At 42.7% G+C, this 27,510-nt stretch overlaps 1 protein-coding gene across 1 annotated transcript in view; it reads left to right on the plus strand.

Annotated features, from left to right (window-relative positions):
* The window catches only part of TRANK1 (tetratricopeptide repeat and ankyrin repeat containing 1), a 119,700-nt gene that overhangs the window by 31,868 nt on the left and 60,322 nt on the right, over positions 1-27,510 (plus strand). The window contains exons 6-10 of the mRNA XM_089678254.1: positions 2,213-2,353; positions 10,233-10,412; positions 12,795-12,941; positions 16,617-16,868; positions 25,367-25,543. Coding sequence (XP_089534380.1) covers positions 2,213-2,353; positions 10,233-10,412; positions 12,795-12,941; positions 16,617-16,868; positions 25,367-25,543 — 897 coding nt within the window. The remainder of the gene's footprint in view (positions 1-2,212; positions 2,354-10,232; positions 10,413-12,794; positions 12,942-16,616; positions 16,869-25,366; positions 25,544-27,510) is intronic.

Below are 27,510 nucleotides of genomic sequence, written 5' to 3' on the forward strand. Positions count from 1 at the left end.
AGGGGTATTGAATTAAAATTCAAGGAGGTCCTGTCACTAAAATTTTTTTGTGGCCAAGGTCTGAATAGGGTGTGCCCATCAGTGTGCCCCTTTGATGGTGACACCTAATGTAAAGGGGCAGTCTGATTGGCACATGTGATGGAAAGGGGCAGTCTGATGGGGAATATGATGTAAAGGGGCACTATGATGGGCAACTACAATGGAAAGGGGTACTTTGAGTGTAAGGGGGCACTATGATGGGGACAACTGATGTGATGGGAATACATGATGTAAACTTGCACTCTGATGGTGACACCTAATGTAGAGTGCAAGTTTACATCATGTATTCCCATCACAACAGTTGTCCCCATCACAGTGCCCCCTTACACTCAAAGTACCTCTTTCCATTGTAGTTGCCCATCATAGTGCCCCTTTACATCATATTCCCCATCAGACTGCCCCTTTCCATCACATGTGCCAATCAGACTGCCCCTTTCCATCACATTATTATTATTTCAGGTATTCATGTAGCGCCGTCAATTTACGCAGCGCTTTACATATATATTGTACATTCACATCAGTCCCTAACCCTCAGGGGGTGTACAATCTAAGGTCCCTAACTTACATTCATACATATACTAGAGCCAATTTAGACAGGAGCCAATTAACCTGCCCTCATGTCTTTGGAGCGTGGGAGGAAACCGGAGTCCCCGGAGGAAACCCACGCAGGCACAGGGAGAACATGCAAACTCCTGGCAGGAGGTGCCGTGGCTTGGATACATATGCCCATCAGTGTGCCCCTTTCCACAGTATGTGCCCATTTGTGTTCCCTTAACATAAAAGATGAACATCAGAGTGCCCCTTATTTTTTAGTTAAGGGGTACTCTGATGAACATATTCTATGTTGTGCCCATCAGAGTTCACCTTGACATTAAATGTGCCCATCAGAGTTCACCTTGACATTAAATGTGCCCATCAGCATGACCCTTTAACATTAAATGTGCCCATCAGAGTGCCCCTGTAAGACTACACCCTTCCTTGAGGGCAGACAGGAGCTGAAGGACGCTTGTGTACAGGCAGAGAGCGGGAGCTGGAGAGACCGTGAGCTGCAAGGGGTGGGGCACATGTGATGTCATGTTGCAGTGACGACCGCCCTGCTCAGCGTCATATCTGATATTTCGGAGGGGGCGATGCGGGGGCCGTTCTCAGATCGTGGTCCAGCATTTAGTAACCGCTGGCCTAGATGAACAAATACAAATTTCTTCACCAGTTTGAAACTGCTCCAGTGTGTGTTCATCTGTATGTAGGTGTATGCCTGGACTTTCCAATGAGCAAAGAGCATCAAGCTACATAAATGTTTTTCTACAACAGGGGTGTAAAACTATTGTTTTTTCTTTTGGGGGGGGAGGGGGGTCACTTGCTCCTTTGTGGCCTTCAGCAGTGTAAGAATTTTAATGGATCAAATTCAAAATCCTAACACTGACGTACAAAGCCGTCCACCATACTGCCCCGAACTACATCACCGACCTAATATCCAAGTACCACCCAACACGCACACTCCGCTCCTCACAAGACCTCCTTCTCTCTAGTTCCCTGGTCTCCTCCTCCCATGCCCGCCTCCAGGACTTCTCCAGGGTGTCACCCATCCTCTGGAACTCCCTGCCCCAACCCACCAGATTATCACCTACTCTCCTCTCCTTTAGGCGCACCCTGAAAACCCATTTCTTCAGGGAAGCCTACCCCACCCCCTGCTAACTTGCCGACCTCCTCCACTCTTCCTACCACTCCATCCCCCACAGCTATCTCCTCCTGTGCCACAATCCCCTCCCTCCTAGATTGTAAGCTCGAAAGAGCAGGGCCCTCGATCCCCTCATGTTTTGCATTGTATTGGTATTGTTCTGTCACATGTTCTGTCCCCCTCTGTAATGTACAGCGCTGAGCGAACTATCGGCGCTTTATAAATATTGTATAATAATAATGGAAGAAGGTCCAGCGGTTTTCCAGTTGGCAAAAGCTATGCAGCCCATTCTCTGGTACAATTTGTTGTAAGTTGCAGTTGCTACTATGATGTTAATCACCCAAGTGTTATATAATTCTCCAAAAATTGAATTGGTGTGGCCCTCAGTATATATAGTTCAGCCTCCACTCAGTTCAGCCAACTGTTTAATTTGAGTTTTACATACCTGAGCTACAAAAACAAAAATAGTGTTGATAGCCATTTTTATTTTTTCAGGTGACTGCAGCCTCTTTACATTTGTCTTAAACAAAAAACCAGACAAGAAGAAATGCATCAATGAGAGAGACTCAGACGGGAACACAGTTTTGCACCTTGTAGCCTCCTTTCCTACAAATTCATTTGAATATATACCAAAACGTAAGCACCTTAACCTTTTATCTTGCGTGTGCGTGCGTGCGTGTGTGTGTGCGTGTATGTATGTGTTAAATTTTTATAAATATGTAGGGGAATTTTCTAAGACTGGAACAGCTAGAATCTGGAGCATCAATGCTTGTCAACCAACCAGCTTCTAGCTTTTATTTGCAAAAGTTTAACTGAACAAGCTAAAGCTAGACGTTGATTGCTTACTATGCACAGCTGTCCTCATTCTATCTGGTTCAGTTTTAGTAAATCAGCCTTCCCCTTCTCATTGCATATTGTCTACTAAATTGTCTTTAATATATTTTCTGATATCTATCATCTACTAAAGGGATTTTTTTAGGAAAATCTCCTCTATTTGGTAATTTAGTGTTATATTTTGCTTGCTTTTTTTATTTCTATAGTTTTCTTTTCACTTTATTTCTCCCAGTCAAGATAATTGTAGATCTTGTACATCGTAGATTTTTTTTTTTTTTTTTCCCCCAGACCTTTTGTATACTGTGCTAGTTAGTCGCAGAGTGCTTTCTAGGCCCAGAGTTGTAGGCTCTGGTGTGACCCAGTCTCTGTGGACTCCTGTAGGGCATACTGGGCCAAAAACCTCAAGCTACCTCAAAGGTGGTACTGTTGGGTGCCATTTGAAAAGTCCCACCACCGCTATCTTACTACAGTAATGGTTAGGGCTTATCAGGGGCGGACTGCCCATTTGGAAACTCGGGTACTGCCTGAGGGCCCGGGGTCAGTAGGGGGCCCCATGAGATGCCCCTGGTACCTTTTTCATAGGCTTTTTTGAGTTTGGGCAAGGACACAGGGGCCCCATGATCCCCTATTGCCCGGGGGACCCATGAGTAGTCAGTCCGCCCCTGGGGCTTATAGAACTAACTGTTAACATTCTTTCTATACTGTATAGAGGAAGCCTCAAACACTGTTGCATCTGCTTCTGAAGCACCTCTTGGATCATCTGTTTTCTGGTTTCATTCTACTGCTCATCTACAATGACTTGGTCATTTCCAGTCTCCTGCGACTCTCACCAGCTACTGCTGCTTGGTCTAGTTATCCGCTACGCAGTGCAACATGTCTTTTCAAAGGGACAGGAAACAGAAGACCAAGCCTTACTGGTAATTCTCTTTCCATGTAGTCCTCATGACAGCACAACCTTATCCCTTTGAGGACCAAGGGACGTATTTGTCCCATGTTTTTAATTGCCTGTATCATCTGATTAAGAACTTAAATTACTTTTTTTTTTTTTTTTTTGGTTTGAGTCAAAATATTAGTTCTTAACAAATGGATCTAGCTTTTTGCCAATTTCATGAAATGGCTTAGTTACAGCAACTGAAGTGTACGAACTTTAAAAACAAAAATGTGATTCTTTTGGAGTTTCGTAATCTTATGGTCCTCAAAGGGTTATTCCCTTCTTGGTGTCTAATAGTCATTTTTTGCTACTACGTTATCCAATGAAGAAAGGGTTGGTCTTACCTTAATTTATTAACTCTCTGTTTCCTGTTCTTCGCTGGGAGGTGGTTTCTCAGGTGTGCTACCATGGTTACTACATTTAAGGGGAATTACCAATAAGAGTACCGTATTTTCCGGCGTATAAGACGACTTTTTACCCCTTGAAAATCTTCTCAAAAGTCGGGGGTCGTCTTATACGCCGGTATACGGCATGCTGACACTTTTTAGGGGGGCGGCGCGGTGCTGCCGCCCCCCCCCCCTTCCAAGGGACACTAAGTACAGGGGTGGGCAGGGGCTGCTGTTTCTTACCTGGCTCCGGTCCCACGACGATCCGGCTGCTCCTTTTTTCGGTTCGGCTACTGGATGTTCGCGCGGCTGCTCGGCTCCGCCTCCTCACCGGTGATTGGCCGCCAGGCACACAGGCAGCCAATCACCGGCGAGGAGGCGGAGCCGAGCGGCCCCGCGAAAATCGAGTGAAGGAGCGGCCGGTAAGTGTGCCGTACAAAGGTGCTGCTGCAACCACATATGCAGCAGCACCATACTAGAACAGGGGTCAGCAAGTGTCATTGGTGTCAGTGGGAGGAATAGTGCCCCATTCATTGGGGCATTATTCCTCCCACTGACACCAACGATGGGGCACTATTCCCCCCCCCCCCCACTGACACCAATGATGGGGCACTATTCCTCCCCTCCCCCCCCCACTGACACCAATGATGGGGCACTATTCCCCCCCCCCACTGACACCAATGATGGGGCACTATTCCTCCACCCCCCACTGACACCAATGATGGGATACTATTCCTTCCACTGACACCAATGTTGGAACACTATTCCTCCCACTGACACCAATGTTGGGACACTATTCCTCCCACTGACACAAATGATGGGGCACTATTCCTGCCACTGACACCAATGATGGGGTGCTATTCCTCCCACTGACACCAATGATGGGGCACGATTCCTCCCACTAATACCAATGATGGGCCACTATCCCTCTCACTAATACCAATGATGGGGCACTATTCCTCTCACTAATACCAATGATGGGGCACTACACCTCCCACTAATACCAATGATGGGGCACTATTCCTCCCACTAATACCAATGATGGGACACTATTCCTCCCACTGACACCAATGATGGGACACTATTCCTCCCACTGACACCAATGATGGGACACTATTCCTCCCACTGACACCAATGATGGGACACTATTCCTCCCACTGACACCAATGATGGGGCACTATTCTTCCCACTGGTGTGCATTGGAAGAGGGGTAGTCTTATACGGTGAGTATAGCCCAAACACTACATTTTAACAGGAAAAGTAGGGGGTCGTCTTATACGCCCAGTCGTCTTATACGCCGGAAAATACTGTAATTTTGTGGGGGGTTTTTTATATCCCCAGAAGGAATCAATGCTTTTATCCTAGATACAGAAAACATTTTGGCCTACATTTATGAAAAAAGCTTATTAGTTTTTTTTTTCCCCAGATTTTGGGTACATTGTTGCATGACTGAGTAATTGGTATCCAAAGTGTGACATTGCTGAAAACCTAAAACTGGCATTGGCAGGAATGGGGTGAAAATGTCTGGTATTGAAGTGGTTAAAGTAAATATATAGGCACACACACATGTCAGTGTGGATGTGTGAGCTGTATGTGTGCTGCGCTGTGTACAGACATGTAAACAAATAATGCATTCTGTATGCAGGCCAACTAATCGGCCAACCAACTAATTGATAATGAAAATTGTTGACAACTATTTTTATAATCGGTTATAATAACTTATGTCGATTAACTTGTGGGTGTTGCAATTTTTTATGTCACGCGGTATTTGTGCAGCAGTTTTCAAAAGGCACATTTTTGGGGAAAAAATACACTTTAACCACTTCAGTACCGGGCACTTTTACCCTCTTTCTGCCCAGGCCAATTTTCAGGTTTTAGCACTGTCACGCTTTGACCATTCATGCAACATTGTACCCAAATTAAAATTTTATAATTTTGTTCACACAACTAGAGCTTTCTTTTGGTGGTATTTAATCACCACTGTGGTTTCTATTGTTTGCTAAATTACCAAAAAAAGACCGAAAAAGTTAGAAACAAAGAAACGTGGGATTTTTTTCAGTTATAAAAGTTTGCAAAAAAATGATTGTTCTTCATAAATTTAGGCCGAGATGTATTCTGCTACATGTCTTTTGGTGAAAATAACCCAAATCAGTATTTATTATTTAGTTTGTAGGAAAGTTATAGAGTTCACAAACTATGGGATATATCTGAAAATTGATCAATCCTGAAGTACTGACAGCCAATCTAATTTCTTGAGGCCCAAAAATGTCAGAACAGTACAGATATCCCCCAAATGAGCCCTTTTTGCAAAGTAGACAGTCCAACGTATTTCATAACAGGCATGGCGAGTTTTTTGAAGTTGTAATTTTTTTGTCATAATATTTTGGAAAATTAAGAAATTAAAAAAATTATTTTCACAATTTTTTTTTTTTTACATACTCTCACCAGTGCAGTACAGCGTCATCATATAACTAGTGTGGTGGTGATCAGGGACACTGACTGTTTGACAGTTCGGAAAAAAAATTTTTGTACATTTTTAAAATTTTTCTTATAATGTTGTTTTTATTTTTTTTTCATATTACACTATGACCAAAGTAGTATAATGTTACCATAGTAACATTGTACTACTTTGCGGAAGTGATCAGTATTTTTTTTTTACAAAATTTGATTCCTTATAGCAAATAATTTATTTGCTATAAGCAAGAATTTAACTGAATGAAATCGATTTAATTCAGGTTTTTTTTGTTGTGCTTAGCTGTGATTGGCCATGGCTAATCACATGAAACAGATGGGCTGTGATTGGCCCAGCCTGTGCATGTGATCACTGTGACCATTCACAGCTAGGCACACTTGTATACAATTAGGCCTTGTGACATGGTGCATTATCCTGCTGGGGACACTGTAGTCATAAAAAGATGGACATGGTCAGCAACAATACTCAGGTGAGCCGTGGCGTTTAAACGATGCTCAATTGGTACTAAGGGGCCCAAAGTGTGCTAAGAAAATATCTTCCACACCATTATATCAGCGGTTCAGGCTGGTGGTGGTAGTGTAAAGCAGGATGAATCCTTTCTTTCATGTTGTTTACTCCAAATTCTGACCCTTCTAAAAGTCTCAGCTGAACTTGAGATATATCAGACCAGGCAACATTTTTCAAATCTTCTGTTGTCCAATTCTGGTGAGCCTGTGCAAATTGTAGCCTCTGTTTCCTGTTCTTAGCTGACAGGATGATATGGTCTTCTGCTTCAAGGTTCGACTTGTGCATTCAAAGATGGTATTCGACATACATTGGTTGTAACAAGTGGTTATTTGAGTTGCTGTTGCCTTTCTATCATCTCAAACTAGTCTCCCCATTCAGCTCTGACATCAACAAGGCATTTTTTTTTTTTTTTATAACTATTGTTTTTTTTTATCGGTCATTTGATTGTTTACAACAATTAACAGTATTGTCACAATAATGTATTACAGATTTGTAAAGGATTTAGATAACAGAGTATGAGCAAATTCAACATCTTACAAAATTCAGCTTATAAACAATGACTTTGTAGTCATTACTGTCATCAATACATTTCTTTTTTTGATGAGTATGCATTGTTTGTTTGAAATATTCAGTAAGTCATTAGTTTAGAGAAGAAAGGAAGGTTGTGAGAAGTGGAGATAAGAGAGAATTCGAATAAAGAATGAGATTTGAAATTATTACATATTTCCTTTTTTTGGATAATAGGGTGATAATAATAGAGTGGAGTAGCTGTATCTCTAGTGGTGTTTGATTGGTACATCTTGTAGTTTCTTATGTAACAGTACATCGATGATCTTTGAGCCATAAGTCCCAGTGTTTGCGGAATTTAGCAGATGAGTAGTGTATTTGAGCAAAGTTTTTTTCGAAGGCTGTGTTTTTGTTCAGGATTTCAGTTACTGTGTGAATGGATGGCGTTGTAGTTTTGTTTCCAAAGCCTGGCAATACTCAATCATGCCGCTATCAAAATATGCATTAGTACAGTTCTGGACTGTGGTGGCCAGGAGTCTATTCCTATTCCCAAAAGTGCCAGGGCTGGATCAGGAATTGGAGAGGAGTTTGTAATTGATGTTATAAATGTGAAGATATCTGACCAGAATGGAGTAATTTGTGGACATTCCCACCATATATGGTACAAGGATCCTTGTTGGTTACAGTTCCTCCAGCATAATCAGGAGTAGCGGTTGGATGAACGTGCTGCCAAATGTTGTGGAGTTATGTACCATCTGTGTAATATCTTTTGGGCTGATTTCCAATGGTTAATGCATCTGGTAGATTTCCTGGTCCAGTTTCCTGCTGTTTTGCCATTGTTGAATCTGGAATTGTTTCCCAATGTCTCGTTCCCATTTATGCATCGTTGGTAATTTTCCTTGGTGACGATGTTGAAGAAGGATATTATATATGAATGAGATACCTCGTTTGTGAGAATCTATTCTTTCATAAAAGTTGGTCAAAGATCTGAGGAGAGAATCTTCTTGGTATTCCAGGTTGCTCAATGCATGACGAATTCTTAGATATTTGAAAAAGTCCTTATGCGTAATTTTGTATGTTTCAGAAAGTTGTTGAAATGTTTGTAAGGCATATAGTTGGGCAAGATTTTCAAGGCCTGCTTTTGACCAGGATTTAAGTTCTAGATCAGGTGTCATCGATCAACAAGGCATTTTTGTCCACACAGCTGCCACTCACTGGATATTTTCTTTTTTTAAGACCATTCTCTGTAAACCCTAGAGATGGTTGTGCATGAAAATCCCAGTAGATCAGCAGTTTTTGAAATACTCAGACCAGCCCATCTGGCACCAACAACCATGCCACGTTCAAAGTCACCTAAATCCCCTTTTTCCCTATTCTGATGCTCGGTTTGAACTTCATCAAGTTGTGTTCACCACATGTAGATGCCTAAATGCATTGAGTTGCTGCCATGTGATTGGCTGAATAGCAATTTGTTACCAAGCAATTGAACAGTTTGCTTATTGAACAGATGTACCTAATAAAGCGACCGGTGAGCGTAATTAGCCCTTCCATCCATTGAGGCCCTCCACTGTGAATGAAGCTTTACTATTGTCCCTGGTAGAGTCCAATCTTGAAAAGTGTTACGCTTTCCAGTTTAGATCCTAGATCAGTTTCTATATATCATCTTTTCTGTCTGCAAACTCTAGATAGCTATAGGTCAGCTATAAATGCTATAGGACAGCTATGTCAAAAAGTTCTTCTACTTTTGATTCCTATTGACACAGCTGGTAGAAGGCTGGGGCCCAGTGTTTTGCCTGTAAATATGTACCTTCTAAGCAAAGGGTTTACAGTAGATACAAACGCACCAATGCTATCTTATGCAGCACAACTGGTCTTGTGGATACACTTGCTTGTTTTAACAGTAGAGATGTTCCGAAGAGAATGAATCAGCCTTTGACTTTTGACATCTGTAGTAGTGAAGTGTTACCCAGTCTGGAAAGCAAGCTCGTGCAGACTCCACCTCCGCAACATCGCCAAAACCCGCACGTTCCTAACCCCAGAAACCACTAAACAGCTCATCCACTCCCTCATCATATCACGACTTGACTACTGCAACTCCCTCCTCACTGGCCTGCCTCGCCGCTGGCTATCCCCGCTTCAGTCCATCCTGAATACGGCTGCCAGACTCCTTCACCTTTCCAACTGCTCCATCTCCGCCACCCCCCTCTGCCAATCCCTCCACTGGCTTCCGATTGCGCAACAGATCAAATTCAAAATCCTAACACTGACGTACAAAGCCGTCCACCATACTGCCCCGAACTACATCACCGACCTAATATCCAAGTACCGCCCAACACGCACTCTCCGCTCCTCACAAGACCTCCTTCTCTCTAGTTCCATGGTCTCCTCCTCCCATGCCCGCCTCCAGGACTTCTCCAGGGTGTCACCCATCCTCTGGAACTCCCTGCCCCAACCCATCAGATTATCACCTACTCTCCTCTCCTTTAGGCGCACCCTGAAAACCCACCTCTTCAGGGAAGCCTACCCCACCCCCTGCTAACTTGCCGACCTCCTCCACTCTTCCTACCACTCCATCCTCCACAGCTATCTCCTCCTGTGCCACCATCCCCTCCCTCCTAGATTGTAAACTGGAAAGAGCAGGGCCCTCGATCCCCTCATGTTTTGCATTGTATTGGTATTGTTCTGTCACATGTTCTGTCCCCTTTGTAATGTACAGCGCTGAGGGAACTATTGGCGCTTTATAAATACTGTATAATAATAATTACTAGTGAAAAGTGCAATGAGCACAAATTCAGTTTAGCGCACCAGGCTTGCTAAATGACATAGTATTGACAGCAAAAGAAGTAAAGCTTGCATTATATTTTGTCTGTCATGTAGGTCAAACACAGTATGTAAAAATGCTGCTGAGTTATGGAGCGGACCCCTGCATTGTCAACCAGCAAAAAAAGGATGTTGCTGCTATTCTGAAACAAAGAAAGAATTTCAGTGCAGAAGATGCAGTAAAAAAGCACCTGGCAAGCCAACCTCCACCTGTTATTCAGTCAGCAAAACTTCCAGGTATGTATTGATCTCATTCTTGTGTAACAAAGAAAACGTTTGCTAGTTGGTTAAAGCCCAAAGATGGAACTCCATAATAGTTGTGTGAATAACTTGGGAATGGTTTGAACTTCTGACAGATTTCTATTGATATCTGTGCTGGGGAGATTTCCTCAAAATTTTTTTGTCCCAGGAATCCAGCAGTTGTGAGGACATTTTTCCAAAGTTGAGGAACGTATAACCTTTGGCAGATGCACCTGGGACAGTGACATTGAAAAAACATTTAGATTTCCCTTCAGTTTCTGTTCTGGTGACAACGGTCACTAGGACAAAAGGTGAGAAAAGCCTATTCCATATGTTGACACACAGGGCAGTTTTTAAAAAACAAAAACTGACAGACTTTCTTCTCACTTTACTTGAAGTGGTAGTAAACTCTAGTAAAAAAAAAAAAAACTCATGGGCTCCAGCGGCTTGAATGTCCAAGCTGCAATGACGTCACTCCTGCCTATGCACGCGGGAATCCCTTTTTACGCCACACAGCTCTGAAGGGACAACACAGGCGTGCCATTCCTTCAGAGTGCATGTGCCGTGCTCTTCACAGGTACAGTGGGGCAAAAAAGTACTTAGTCAGCCACCAATTGTGCAAGTTCTCCCCCTTAAAAAGAAGAGAGAGGCCTGTAATTGGCATTATATGTAGACCTCAACTATGAGAGACAAAATGAGAAAACAAATCCAGACAATCACATTGGCTGATTTGGAAAGAATTTATTTGCAAATTATGGTGGAAAATAAGTATTTGGTGAATATCAAAAGTTCATCTAAATACTTTGTTATATATCCTTTGTTGGCAATGACAGAGGTCAGACGTTTCCTGTAAGTCTTCACAAGGTTGGCACACACTGTTGCTGGTATGTTGGCCCATTCCTCCATGCAGATCTCCTCTAGAGCAGTGATGTTTTGGGGCTGTTGCTGGGCAACACGGACTTTCAACTCCCTCCAAAGGTTTTTTATGGGGTTGAGATCTGGAGACTGGCTAGGCCACTCCAGGACCTTTGAAATGCTTCTTACGAAGCCACTCCTTCGTTGCCCGGGCGGTATGTTTGGGATCATTGTCATGTTGGAAGACCCAGCCACGTTTCATCTTCAATGCCCTTGCTGATGGAAGGAGGTTTGCACTCAAAATCTCACGATACATGGCCCCATTCATTCTGTCCTGTACATGGATCAGTCGTCCTGGTCCCATTCTGGAGAAACCGCCCCAAAGCATGATGTTGCCACCCCCATGCTTCACAGTAGGTATGGTGTTCTTTGGATGCAACTCAGCATTCTCTCTCCTTCAAACAGTTCTATTTTGGTTTCATCTGACCATATGACATTCTCCCAATCCTCTTCTGGATCATCCAAATGCTCTCTAGAAAACTTCAGACGGGCCCGGACACGTCTGGCACTGCAGGATCTGAGTCCCTGGCGGCGTAGTGTGTTACTGATGGTAGCCTTTGTTTCGTTGGTCCCAGCTCTCTGCAGGTCATTCACTAGGTCCCCCCCCGTGTGGTCCTGGGATTTTTGCTCACCGTTCTTGTGATCATTTTGACCCCACGGGGTGAGATCTTGCGTGGAGCCCCAGATCGAGGGAGATTAATCAGTGGTCTTGTATGTCTTCCATTTTCTAATTATTGCTCCCACAGTTGATTTGTTCACACCAAGCTGCTTGCCTATTGCAGATTCAGTCTTCCCAGTCTGGTGCAGGTCTACAATTTTGTTTCTGGTGTCCTTCGACAGCTCTTTAGTCTTCACCATAGTGGAGTTTGGAGTGTGACTGTTTGAGGTTGTGGACAGGTGTCTTTTATACTGATAACAAGTTCAAACAGGTGCCATTGATACAGGTAATGAGTGCAGGACAGAGGAGCCTCTTGAAGAAGGTACAGGTCTGTGAGAGCCAGAAATCTTGCTTGTTTGTAGGTGACCAAATACTTATTTTCCACCATAATTTGCAAATAAATTCTTTCCAAATCAGCCAATGTGATTGTCTGGATTTGTTTTCTCATTTTGTCTCTCATAGTTGAGGTCTACCTATGATGCCAATTACAGGCCTCTCTCTTCTTTTTAAGGGGGAGAACTTGCACAATTGGTGGCTGACTAAATACTTTTTTGCCCCACTGTAAATATCTTCTAAATGGTGCACGTTTAGGAGATATTTCCAGTACCTACAGGTAAGCCGTATTATAGGCTTACCTGTAGGTGCAAGTTAAAAATACAGACTACCACTTTAAGAAATGGTTTTGGCTGGAGTTCCACACTATTAACTAAAGGGTGATTTTGTCAAGCACAGCTTTTTTCTTTTTTTTTTTTGCATGCCATTATAACCTTTATAGATATACATATTTTTACTGACTTTTCTTATAGTGACATCTAGTATATCTGATGAGAGACCCCCGGCTGCCTTGGGTTTAGAGGAATTTGTAAACTTCTGCAAGCAAGCTAGTCCTTCGACTATATTTCTTGAACACCGGTCTGTTAGGAGTTTCTTGAATGCGTTGTCTTCATTGAAAGGTAAAGTGTTAGCACCAGTAATTTATTATTAAGCTCTTCTATACCCTTTGTTACTGCTTATGACGGATAGATATTTTAAAAACAAAAATGTTAATTTCCTTAACCCCTCGCCCTCCTGAGGATTTACCCCCCCTTCCTAACCAGGCCATTTTTTTATGGCGCTGTGTTACTTTAACTGACAATTGCGCGGTCACATGTACATGAAAGAAATTTATGTCCTTTTATTCCCTGCAAACAGAGCTTTCTTTCGGTGGTATTTGATTGTCTCTGTGTTTTTATTTTTTGCTCTATAAACAAAAAAAGACTTTGAATTTTTGACTTTTTGCTATAAAACATACCCAGATAAAAATGTAAATAAAAATTGTTTGTAGACTATAACTATAACTTTCATGCAAACCAATTAACTGCTTTCCTGCTGCCCTATAGTAGAATTACTGCTACAGGGTGGCAGGGCTGCACAAAATCAGCTGTGTGTATATATACGTGATTTGTATTTCCGCCATGCCATTGGAGACTACAGATGTCATTCACTGGGTTCCAGACAGAAATTCCTCGCTGGCACCCGGCAATCACCGTGCAGAACTGACAGTGGAGAGACCTGTGTGTAAACAACACAGGTCTGTCTCCTGCCAGCAAGGACATGCACAGAGAAATACACAGCAGCATGTCTCCCTAGTAAAACAAACAAAGCACATCATGTTAAACAGCACACTGTTAACCCTTTGATCGTCTCGATGCCTGCCCAGCGTCATTAGTACAGTGTCGGTGCTTTTTATTAGCACTGATTACTGTATTAGTATCATTGGGATGTCAGTGGTAGTTAGTCAGTTTCCACCCAGTGTCAGCACGCCCGCCGCAGTCCCGCTATAAGTCACTGCCATTACTAGTGTATAAAAAAAAAAAAAGAATCCAGTATAAATACCGCCATAGAACTTTCACGTAAAACAATTAATTTACATGTATTGGAATTTATTTTCAGCAAAGACATGTAGCAGAATACATTTTGGCCTAAATTTATGAAGAAATTAGATTTGTTTTAAATTTTTTTTTTTTACTGGATATGTTTTATAGCAAAAAAGTCAAAAATATTATTATTTTTTTTTTCAAAATTGTCAGTCTTTTTTTGCTTGTAGCGCAAAAAATAAAAACCACAGAGGTGATCAAATACCACTGAAATAAAGATCTATTTGTGGGGGATAACACCATATGCAATGTAAAGTTTAATATGAACTCTTTTCCAGATGTTCATGGAAAAAAAATCATTGTGAACAGTTCTTTTGGCCTTTGTTCAATTGAGACATGGAGTTCTCAATTTATCTTGCAACTTGGTATCATGTCCAGTTTTTGTCTTTTAGCTGTCTGGTACAATCATACACCCCCAAATTTATAACCTTGAAACGTATGCATTAGGAATTTGTGAATATCTGCTTTTAGAACCTTTGTTCAGAAATCATGAAAATAGAATGTAAAGAACAAAATAGCTCCCAGCATGCCCATGTAGAAATAAGTTCATGCCTTCTGGTTTAATTCTGTGAGCCCATAATATTTATGACAACATGTATGCCCTTTCAAGGTAGACTCCAATTTTGAGAGCTGCTTGGCCAATTTATCAAGGATGTCACATGTAGTATGGTTACTTCCACAGCGGAAAACTCCAAAATTCTCCTCCTCAGGCGCCTCTGCCTCTTCAAAATGTAGAGCACCTAACTTCTCCACCCAGGCTTCATCTTTAACAAAGCTCTCTTCCTATTGAATGGGTGTTCTCACTATTAACCACTTCCCGACCGGCCGTTGCATATAAACGGCCGGACGGTGGCAGTGCAGGGTCGGGTGGCCGTTTGTAAATGGCCTCCCCGCACCCTGCTTGTGCGCGCTCCCTCGGAGCACGCAGCACTACGATCCGGTGCCCGCTGTGTCCTCCGGACACAGTGGAACACCGAACGTCGGACGGACCTCCCGATCATGTGATCACTGATTGGCCAATCAGTGATCACATGCAAAGTAGTAAGTAAGATGTCACTTCTGACATCATTGCTTACTACGTGTGAAATCTGTGAATGATCACAAAGGTCACATGGTACAAGGCTATTCACAACGGCCTTGTACCATGTGACAAGCTGTGACCAATCACAGCTCACTCAGTACTTCTCAATGACTGCAAGAATGCTGACAGAGAGAAAGAGAAATGATTGCTTTTACATCCTATATGGGTGTAAAAGCAATCAGTGTAAAAAAAAAAATCTTCAACACCCCCCGCAAGTAGTACAGTGTCACCATGGTGACACTGTACTGCTAGGGTGACAGTATGTAAAAAAAAAAAAAAATAAATAAAAAATAATATAAAAATGTAAAAAAAAATGTTTAAAAATTATAATTTTTGGTTATAAACTAATTTGGATTTTTTTTTTACTAAAAAAAATAACAGAATAAATTTTGGCCAAGATTTATGATGAAATGTTGTTTATTTGCAAAATTTTATAAAAAAAAAACACTTTTTTTCAAAGTGTTTGGACTTTTTCATTTACATAGCAAAAAAAATTAAAAATCCCAGCGGTGAATAAATACCACCAAAATAAAGCTTTACCTGTCTCAAAAAAATGGTAAAAAATTCATATGGGTACAGTGTTGCATGACTGCGCAATTGTCATTCAAAGTGTGATAGCGTTGAAAGCTGAAAATTGCCCTGGACAGGAAGGGGGTAAAAGTGTCTGGACAGGCCACCCGACCCTGCACTGCCACCGTCCGGCCGTTTATATACAACAGCTGGTCGGGAAGTGGTTAATGTGACAAACCTGACCCTCTACAGTGCTCATTCCCTCATACGCCAAAACACCTTCTTAGCAGCGACCCCTGTGACACAGGGTTGGGTGATTTCTCTTGCACCAAGCCACTCCGCATCCACTGGCTCCACCGGCATTCAAATCCCCATAAGTACTGTAAATTGCAGGCATCACATAAGAAAGGAGACTAATAGTGGAGAAAATCCCACTAAAATCTAAATTTTTTTTTTTATATAATTCCAGTAACCAAGATAACGTTATAGGCACTGACATCACTTCCTGACATGTTTCATCAGAATGACTTTCTCAAAGGATCCTTTGAGATCCTTTGAACAGCAAGCTTTTATGAAACATTTTCCAAGCTTTTGCAAGGCTTTTGGCAAGCTTTGAGCAGCTTTCTCTAAGCCTTAAAAGCTCCCTCCAGCTCCTGTTTGAGGAAATGTTATACACAAATCTTAATGGGAACACTGATCATCACTGGGAATGTCACTTTAAACAAGCTGCTAGCCAACTTCAGCAGGCTTTCAACAAGCTCCAAGCTGTGCTGAATCCTGCTAGCAGCTTGTTTAAAGTGACCGCACTCCCACTAATATCTGTGTTCAACATTTACAAAGTGGAGACAAATGGCACTTTAAAAGCTTCAACAAAGCTTGCTGTTTATCGCTCTTTTAAAAGCTGAAGCCCATGTTAAACAGGCCCAAGGCTGGGTAATTCAAGCATAGTTCTATATACTGGGTCATATGAAGGGAGCATCAATTTTGTTCAATAATGGTAAGAAATAAATATTTTTTTTATTTAAAATAGCAGTGTTATTGCCATGTGCTCTATTGGCTTAAAAGTGTGAATTTTAATGATCAACTGATGATACTCCACTAATTTTTTTTTTTTTTTCTAGATATTGCATCTGACATGACATGTGACATACCAGATTCCATTGCTGAGCTTCTCATCACACAATTAATACAGAAACACAGGTGGAAAGAGGTTCTACTTCTGCTAACTAGAGATGCCAATGGGGAATCTATTCAGGAAGGGTTGATTAAAAGCTGCCATCTTCCTAAAGTTGACTTGCACCATGTGATCTCTAATCTTGACCCTACAGTGAAGTTTCGGATACCTCTAGTCAAGTTACTTTTGAAACGAGGCGGTATGTTGCCTGTTATTTTCCATCCAATTGGTCCATAGTTTTTGTTTTTATTTTTTAATTACAAATGAAATATACCGTGTTCTATATGGAAAGGTGATGGATTATGCAATGAGTGCTTTACAGGTCCAGGGCCATGGTACCCCCTCCTGGTGTGTCTCTATTCTATGTGGTGTATGCTCATTTGTGCAGAATCCTTCTGGGGGACAATTCCTTGTTTTGTGACTCTTTGGGCACTTGCAATTAAGGAAGTCCTGATTGGGAGACAAAGGAAAAGTTCCAGTTTGTGTCCCTTGAGCCTCAGGTCAAAAGAGTGAGCTAGGCTTGGACTTGGACCCAAAGACCCTAAAGTCAAAGCTTTCCATGTCTGAGAATAAGCCTTGCTTGCAATGAGGAGTAGTCCCCACTTTCCATAGTGTGGGATGCTTGTTGACCTTCGTGACTCTCTGGGCACTGGACATTTCAGGCATCTGAGTCCAGCTCATTGTTTCCCACAACTAAAAGATAGTTATGGTCCATACCTCCTCCCAGTTTCTTGCTGTAAAAGCTGACATCCAGCCTACAGAAGTGGGCGGGTCTTTGCCCTGTTCCCAGGAACAGAACATTTTAAGGGGTTCTTCTCCAACCTGTTCAATGTCCCCAAGGCAAAGGGAGGCATTCACCCCATCTTCAATAAGTTCTTTAGGATTCTAAAAGTTTGTTATTGAATCTGACATGTGAGACATTGCTTACTGTTCAGGCCTTCTGGCCTCTGTGGATATCAAGGATGCTTATTTGCACATCGCCATCTTCCCCCTGAAACTGTAAGACAACCTCAGTACATGTTGGAAGGAGAAGGCTGGCACATGCTCATACTTATGTGCATGCTCATAATTCTGAGTAAAAGCTCAATACAAAACAGGCATTGTCACACTTGTTCAAACATATTAGCGTGTGCAGAAAACAAATGCACATGCATACATATGGGCACTGGCACCAAACAGCCTATTTAAGCTGCACTCTGACATTGATGGATCACTGAGTGGTCTTCAGCTAGTTCCTGCTTTACCTGAGCCGGAGACCTGTTATACCTGCTTACCAGTGCACAACTAGGCTTGCCCCTGATGTCTTTCTGTGTTACAACTGTGACCTTGGCTTGTAATTCTGACTCCGCTTCTGTTTTGCGTTCCTGTATCTCACTGCCTGGCTGTGTACCGATCCCAACTCGTAATCTGACTCCGTCTCTGCCTGATGTTCCTGTACCTTGCTGCCTGGCTGTTGATTACCATTTGAGTTGTGTCCTGGCTACACTCCTATCTGCCAAGCAAGTGTCACTGTGTTCCAGTTTCTTGTTCTTGCCTGGTGATCTATGGTCATCTGCTTCCTGCGGACCCCAGCTGGTGCTACCTGCTGCATCGGCCCTTGTGCCACTCTGTGTCCCCACACCCCTTTTCTTCACTACCAGGGGTGTTAGACAAGAGGTGCAAGAGAAGCCCCCTCTCCAGCTCGATCTTCACCAGGTACGTGACCGCATCAGTGCTACTTGTATTTTGCTGTCAGCCCACATTTGCAGTTTTTTGTCCTTTCGGCCTTGGGTCTTGGCTCCTCTCCTATTTTCTAGGTATCCTCAACGTGGACTATTGGTCCAGAATGACTGGTGTCAGCAATGTATATTGGATGGCATTGACATTGCAGAGGTTTGGTTGGATCCTGCATTTCCAGAAGTTACCGCTGTAAGCGACGCACTACTTGGAGTATTTTGGCTTGATTCAGGACATAGCCTTGTCCCATTTCCCTGCCTTTCTAGACCATGGTTGCCCTAACGTGGTGGATTTCCAGCCCGGTGCTGGAATCAGGGAAATCTTTTTTCCTAGTGTTTTGAAGGGTGGATGCAAGCCTGTCAGGCTGGGGTGGAGTCCAGGAAGCCCCGCACAGATGACTTGGCTGTCCTCGGAAGCCTAGCTTATGATCAACATCCTCAAACTGAGTGATTTGGTTGTCCCTCCCACACTGGAGCCTTTGCGTAATGACTGGGTTTTATTTGAAAAACACTATGGCTGTTGCTTACATCAACCATCAAGGGGGCACAAGACATCTCACAGCTCAAAGTGAAGCAGATCTCATTCTTGCTTAGGCAGATCTCCATATTCCAACCTTGTCCACTGCGCACATGCCAGGCATGGAAAATTGGCAAGGGGACTTTATCAGCACTCCGCATATAGTTTCAATGAATTGACTATTCCTCCAGGTGTTTCAAGATTTCTGTTGCAGGTGTTGGACACCAGACATTGATTTTCTGAAATCCAGGTTCAACAAATTGAAAAATACAATTGAAAAAAGGGCTGCACTCCATATACATGCATTAATATTGTGCTCATATGAAAACATATACCTACAACCAACAGATCATTCAGTGTACTAAATATATTGTGAAAATTATGTCCTTCAAACTTGTTGCCTTACAGAAAGCTGGCCTAGGCTATAAGAAGATTGCCAAGACCCTGAAACTGAGCTGCAGCACAGTGGCCAAGACCATACAGCGGTTTAACAGAACAGGTTCCACTCAGAACAGGCCTCTCCATGGTCGACCAAAAAAGTTGAGTGCACGTGCTCAGCGTCCTATCCAGAGGTTGTCTGGAAATAGACGTATGAGTGCTGCCAGCATTGCTGCAGAGGTTGAAGGGGTGGGGGGTCAGCCTGTCAGTGCTCAGACCATATGCCACACACTGCATCAAATTGGTCTGCATGGCTGTCATCCCAGAACGAAGCCTCTTCTAAAGATGATGCACTAGAAATACCTCAAACAGTCTGCTTGAAGGCAAGCAGACTAAGAACATGGATTACTGGAACCATGTCCTGTGGTCTGATGAGACCAAGATAAAGTTCTTTGGTGCAGATGGTGTCAAGCGTGTGTGGCGGCAACCAGGTGAGGAGTACAAAGCAAGTGTGTCTTGCCTACAGTCAAGCATGGTGGTGGGAGTGTCAAGATCTGGGGATGCATGAGTGCTGCCGGCACTGGGGAGCTACAGTTCATTGAGGGAACCATGAATGCCAAAATGTACTGTGACATACTGAAGCAAGGGAATGATCCCCTCCCTTTGGAGACTGGGCTGCAGGGCAGTATTCCAACATAATGACCCCAAACACACCTACAAGATGACCACTGCCTTGCTAAAGAAGCTGAGGGTAAAGGTGATGGACTTTCCAAGCATGTCTCCAGACCTAAACCCTATTGAGCATCTATGGGGCATCCTCAAACGGAAGGTGGAGGAGCGCAAAGCCTCTAACATCCACCAGCTCCGTGATGTCGTCATGGAGGAATGGAAGAGGACTCCAGTGGCATCCTGTGACGCTCTGGTGAACTCCATGCCCAAGAGGGTTAAGGCAGTGCTAGAAAATAATGGTGGCCACACAAAATTATTATTATTATTATACAGGATTTATATAGCGCCAACAGTTTGCTCAGCGCTTTACAATATTTAACGGGAGAAAATACAGCAACAATACAGTTCAATACAAGAGGGATAGGAGAGCCCTACTCATTTGAGCTTACAATCTAGGGATAATAGGAATAACAACATTTTGACACTTTGGGCCCAATTTGGACATTTTCACTTAGGGGTGTACTCACTTTTGCTGTCAGCGGTTTAGACATTAATGGCGGTGTGTTGAGTTATTTTGAGGAAAAAGCTAATTTACATGTTATACAAGCTGTACACTCACTACTTTACATTGTAGCAAAGTGTCATTTCTTCAGTGTTGACGCATGAAAAGATAGAATAACATATTTACTGTACAAAAATGTGAGGGGCGTACTCACTTCTGTGAGATACTGTACCTCCACCCTTACAGAAAGCCTTCCAGATTGCTGCTTTCCAATATTAGATCTATGCATGGCTGTTAATCTTCCAGGTTTGTTAGTCCTCAGTAAATGACAGAATAAAATGTCATAGTGCAGTAATTTTTATTCCAAAAGAAATTTAAAACCATCCCCAAAGTGCGCACTCACAATAAAACCATATATGTCAGCATAAAGATGGTTACTATACCACATCAATCCAAGATGGCTACCAATGACTCAACTTTACTGCCAGCGTTCATTCCACAGACCGGAGGTGACGTAGGCAAACATTACGTTACAGTGAATAGCCCCACCAAATGCATTTCGTCCAATTGATGTAGTCGGAAGAATATTCAGCATGCATCCTCGGCCTCCCTTTATATATTCTAGTCTCATCTAATCGATGCTGTAGATGTAGGAAGAGAGCCTGGCTACTGTACACCTTGCCCAGCCCAAATACTTAGCAGGTAGAAGCAGCTTCAACTCGGGGGTCTTGGCTCAGATGAATTGAGCTAAGGTTGCTTTTGCCTGCTAACCATTTGGCCCAGGTGAGGTGTAATAAAATGAATGGGAACAAGATGGTACCAGAGAGTATTGAGAGAGTAATTAGTAAACATCAATTAGATGAGAGGAGAATATATAAAGGCAGGCAGAGGAAGCATGCGGAACATCTGTACCTGATGACATCAGTTGAATGAAATGCGTTCGCAAGAGCTATTCACCATGATGTCCTATCTGTCTGTTTCTTCTGGTCTGTGGAACACACACTGGAAGTAAACAGGAAGTTGAGGCATCGGCAGCCATCTTGGATTGATGTGGTATAGTAACCATTGTAAATGCTGGCATAGATGGTATTAATGTGAGTGTGCACTTTGGGGATTGTATTAAATGTATTTTGAAGTAAGAATTACTGCACTATGGCACTTTATTTTGTCATTTATTGATCATGTCCAAAATGAACCTGGAAGGTTAACGGCTGTGCAGAGATATAATATCTGAAGGAGGTGATCTGGAAGGCTTCCTTGATAAATAGCATAACATCGTAGCGATTGTGGGCCCACCTATTAGGTTAAGAGGGTCACTGGATTCTGGTGAGTGCACATCTTGAGTATAGGCACAAGAGAGCCCAGGATTGTCCTGGGAGGAGGTGTATTGTAATTCACTAAACACTGTTTGTTGGAAAATTAGGAGTTTTGGAGGAAGAAGCACTGAAATATTTGAGACATAGGTTTGTTAGGTCTTGTGTCTGAAAAAGACATGTTTGAAGGACTTTAGTTTCTCCATATGTTTAATACACTGAGTTGGTTATAGGTGGACATTTCTTTATTGCATTTTATGGCACTTGAGTATTAATGTTTTTCATATGAGCACAGTATTAATGCATGTGTGGGGTTGCGGCACTTTATTTGATCGTATTTTTCACCTATAACTTTTATTCATCTAATTAAGATGGGATACACAGTTTGTGGTACTAGCAGCATCCACCATCACACCATGTGGTACTAGCATCTTCCACCAACACACCATGTGGTACTAGCAGGTTCCACCATCACACCATGTGGTACTAGCATCTTCCACCATCACACCAGTTGTTTAAGTGCGAGATCTCTGTAGTTTAAAGGTTTAGTTAACTGCTACAAAAAACTGCTATAGCCGGGTCTCTGGCCCCCCGCCCCCTCCTGTGAGCAGCACAGAGTTTAACCATAAGAGTGGACTGTGAGTGTGGACTCTCCTCCCCCTCTCTCCTATCAGCAGCAATGGACCAATCAGCAGTAAGGAGGAGAGAACCAGACATTTCCAGAAAAAGAATTCTCAGAGTGTGACAGGAGAGTGACGTGACAGGAGTGTGACAGGATCATGTCAAGGAAACTCCATCAAAGAGAAAGATCCTGGTCAGCGAAGCCTACAGCTGTGTGAGGGAAAGCCAGAGGGTACAGAGTGTGGTCCGAGTACTGAGGGACCAAGGTACCTACCAGAGTCATCGGGGGCAACCCAGAGTGAGCAGATACCTGATTAGAGAGACCACTGCTACTGTGTCCATGGGTCTTTTTAGGGGGCCTTGTGGCTGCTACTTGTTTCCACCATTAGTGACTGAGCCGTTAGGAACTACCTTATAGTTACTCCATATATGTGGTATTGCCTGCAGGCTTTGACTGCCTTAACGTGTGCTAACGGGTTCCAATGTTTTGCCGGCTAAAGTCAAGACTAAAAACTAACCCTAACAGTTGCTGCCCTGTGGCCTTTTGTGTTTTTAACAAAAAAAAAGGTACCTCTTAAGAGGCACTGCACCACAGCCAATCCTTTAGAAAACAGCCTAACCTTGAGTAGTGTTATCATTATTTATATTTAATGTAACATTTACTAATATTGTTAATTGCTGATTTACTAACTTACCCTTCTAATCCTAGTTAGGGGTAAAACATTGAATTTCTGACAAGTTAACATAGTTATTACTCTTTTTAGAAGACTGTGTGCTCATTTATGGTAAATTTGCCATTTATTCTAACCTGTATTTTTTACAGGATTATAAGCATTTACCACTAAATGGGTGTATGTCTATTTACTGGTAGTAACCCATAACCAGGTTGAAGGTATTTTACATTTTGTGTATTTATCCATGCTTGCAGTGATTTTTAGCCAGCCAGATATGTCAGAGGGGTCAAGGTTGTTCTTGGAGTTGAGGCACAGAACAGAGAACCCAAGATTACCAAGCGGCTCCTTCAGGGGTGGAGCTACACTGCCTATGTAGGTAAGGGGTGTTTGTAGATCAAAACAAACTGCAGCCCTGAATAAAGTTGAACAATGCCATTGCTGTAGATGTAGGCCATTTTCATACCTTCCGACACCTAACTGGGCTACTCCCGGGATGTTCCTAGGATGTTGTCAAGTAAGGCCTAGTCATTACTGCTCTCCTCCATTATCACAGGAGTGAGCTTTTTCTCTGATTCAGATCCCCTCACATGCACTCTCTCTTCCCTGATGCGGTAGCTATGAGCTCATCTTTTGAGAGTTCACTCCTGGTATTGAGGAAGTGAGCAGTAACTATTAGGCCTCGTTTAGCAATGTCCTAGCAGCATCCTGGGAGCATTCCGGTTAGGCTTCTGGTGGTGCTTAAATGGCCTACACCAATAGCATGGGCAGTATTCAACTTTAGTCAAAGCTGCACAGCTTGTTTTTATCTACAGACAATATGCATAGGCAGTTTATTGACAACGATGAACTAACCCTTTAACCTGTCAACAAGGTGGACAGTTTTGTCCCCTCAGACGTTCCCATTAAATGCCCTGTTTACTCTATTGGATCAGTTCAACTTGTTCAATACCTTTCCCACTAAAGATCCTTCCTTGTCTGCTTTGCAGTAACGAGAGGGCAGAAATTCCAGTTATCCTCATTGCACCAAACTGGCTAACGAGAACGTGGAACTCTGACCCCATCAGAATCACAGCAGACTCTCAATGAGCCCTACCAGACTGGCAAGATCTTCTGTCACTGAGGCTGGCCCACCATTCTATTTTTTATTGCTGACTTGAATAGCTTGACTGTTGAAGTCTATATCAGAAAAGACAGGGGTCTGTTGAACATCTATCACACTTATAGGCTAGGACAGTGACTTCTCACAAAGTCTACATCGCGCCTGGAAGTTATATTTTGTGTGGTGCAAGGCTAAGAAATTCTACACCATGATGTACTTTTTGGGGTGAATCAGGTCTTTCCTCCAGTCTGGTCTGGATCAGCATTTGGTTTTCAGTACCATCAAGGGTCAAATTTAGTTCCCATGCATTCTTTTCCCGAGGAAAAAAATGTTACTCACCTGTACTCTACCCAGTCATTCCACTGCACTCCAACATAGCTTTTTTGGTTCTTCAGAAACCTCCATTCAAACCTTGTACGGATATCCCACTGTCTTCTACTCACAAGGTTGCCTTTTTGAAGTTTTCACTTCTGCAAGAAGTGTTTCAGAGTTAGCAGCCCTATCCTGTGTAATTAATCCTTCCTAGTGTTACATAAGGATGAGGTTGTCTTTCGGCCTAGGGCCTCCTTTTTTCTTCTCAATGTGGTCTTCTGCTTCCACCTTAACTGTGACACTGTGTTTCCCTCATTAAGTCCTTCTCTGAAACATTCCAAGGAGATTTCTCTTCACTATATAGCTGTTGTACACATTGCAGGTTTCCCTCCCAGCTTCCACTACTTTTAGACAATGCGATTCGCTGTTTGTCGTTCGCAGGGGACATTTTGCCTTGTGTTCTACCATTGACAGTTGGATTAGGCAGGTCATCATCCAAGCCTACTGTTATGCAGCCTACACTTATCTGTTGTCCAGATTAGTTTGGTCTTCTGTGTACACATTTGTTGAGTTTTACCACATGAAATTCCAAACCTCTTCTGATGCCCATTTCAGACATAAGGTGCTTCAGTCTGCTTTGGGTTTTTGAGCCCTCTTTGTTTTCAGGCCTGTTAGTATGTGTTGCTGTGTTGCCCATCGCTAAGTTGCATTGTTTTTGACATCCCAATCATCTAAGACTAAGTTACTGTGTTTTGTAATGCTTTATTATGAAAATAGGGTTTTTGACACGCATTCTGCAGAAAAGGTATATAAATGCTTTTTTTACAGGTGGTTTGTTGGCTAAAAGCCCAAAACGGGATTACACATTGTATAACATGTTTTTTGTTCCCTCCACAGCTTCTCCGAATGGTATTGGAGCCGCGCATGAACATCCAATTTGTACTTGTGTAAAGAGAGGTGATTTTGCCATGGCAGCTTTGTTGTTGCGCAACGGTGGAGATCCAGAGGGTCTTTGCAGAGCTAACGGAGACAACCCTCTGCACGCTGCAGTTTCTATTGCTTTCAGTGACAAAGGTCTGCATCTCTAACTCATTTGCTGTGAGCTCTTTTTGCATTTAGGCCTAAAGATTAGCTAAAATCATCAAATATATATTTTCTGAAAGTAGAGACCCTGTAAAATAAAATGGTGGTAGTTCAAATTTCTTTGTCACACAATATTAGTTCAGTGGTTTATCAAATGATAATTTTCAGTAAAAAGTACACTAAAGCTGATTTTAGTGTATACAATTGAAATATACTATACCATTTTTTGATAAAATGTAAAAGATTAGGTTATGTTGAATAAACAGATACCAAACCTGCTAAGCCTTAAAATTGTGCACTTGTGAAACAATGACAAACTTTAAAAGTCTTTACAAGTCATCGATTTAGAGTTAACTGTGCATGATGGCCCTAAATTATTGCTTTCACTTTGGCAAACGTGGTGATACGTAATGTGTAATGCAATCAATGCTTTCATACATTGCACTTATGTGGTGGGGGGATGGGTGGAATTTTAATATTTTTTTCCCAGGAGGTTGAAGTGCTTGGATAGAACTTTAATGTTTTTTAATTTTTCCACTTAACTTCATTACATATTTGTAATATTTTATCATTTTGCTGTGACAGGTTGACAGGTTTTCTTTATTGAGACAGCAGGGATCTCTCGGGCACAGAGAAAGGGGGTGGGGATGGGTGGTTGGTTGATCGCTTCATCTGAAAGCTGATAGTTGGCTTGTGAAATGTATATACATTGTGGAAATTCATCTGGATCCTCCATGTCACTCAGGCACAATTACCATTTCTCTAAGCAGTGGCTCTTGTGTTCATTCACCATAGTGTCCCATCCTGGCATCTTCACTGTGGGATGTTCAGAAGTCCTGCTGTGAAAGGTCAGCTTTATGGTCTCTTTTTGTCAGCACCTTCCAGAAGGGCCCAAAACTTACAAGATCTAGAAAATTGTGCTACCTGTCACCGATGGAAAAGACTGTTCAGCGTAAGCCCTCACTGCAAAGGTCCACTCCCTGTATACCCTTAGATCCCTTGTGAACAGACAGGGGGAGTTCATCCCTTTCTCTCTCTCGCAGTAGTGCATTATTGAAACTCACCCTCAGAGTGGTGTCCTATTTTTTTTCCCTGACCATTGCAGCTCCAGTCTTTGTTGACTTGGGTTCTGAGCAGGCAAACTGGCTTGTCTCTAAGGACAAGATAATCCCTGCCATTATCCTTCATCCTCAGGGGACTGGGATAGTTTTTTTTTGTTTTTTTTTTCTTTTTCTCCCCCTGTATGGAGGACTCCAGTCAATGGAGTGCCTCCATCTCTAAGCATCATCTGTAAGCAAGTTTCCTGGCTTAGACTTCATTAGACACCATCTCAGTGTTGCAGTGCCTCACCTCTGAGAAGGTGTTGAATTCCCCCCTTGCAACAGGGGAGGTAGCCTGGTCCCTGTTCTGTACAATGCTGAGAGTATTGACATCATTTGCATAGTCTCCTCTAAGGACAAAGTCTTGGAAACTGATGGATCTCCACTTGTAGCCTCTGCACTGAGAGAAGAGTTTTGTGCACTTAGATGCATCCCAGACCCTATGTGGCAGGCAGAGATCATTGCTGAAGGTCGGCAGGCTGAACCCCCTAGTTTCCTTCTGCAGATACCCTTTGCCGGTGATAGTCCGTCTCATTCATGACTTCATGAGACCTCTCCACCTAGGCATAGATCCTCCTCCTTTGGCTGATCTGCAGCCTTTTGGTCCTACAGTTGCCCTCCCTCGTCCTACTGTTAATCTACCTGTCCTTTAGTCATGGCTATTAATGCTTTGCTGGAACTGGGGGGAGGAGCTTCTCATTGGATGGTTGTACTTTTCTGTAATATCCATTTCTTGGAGGACATCATGGGACACTAAGCAGGTTATAAATCATGACTACCTGGGTTATGGACCTCCTAAAAGTGAATGGGCACTGGCAGAAACAGACAAGTAGTCCCTCAACCCCCCATATAACCTCT

Source organism: Staurois parvus, unplaced genomic scaffold (genome assembly GCF_062004578.1).
Source record: "Staurois parvus isolate SC_StPar_1 unplaced genomic scaffold, SC_StPar_1.0 ptg000201l, whole genome shotgun sequence".
Lineage (NCBI taxonomy): Eukaryota > Metazoa > Chordata > Amphibia > Anura > Ranidae > Staurois > Staurois parvus.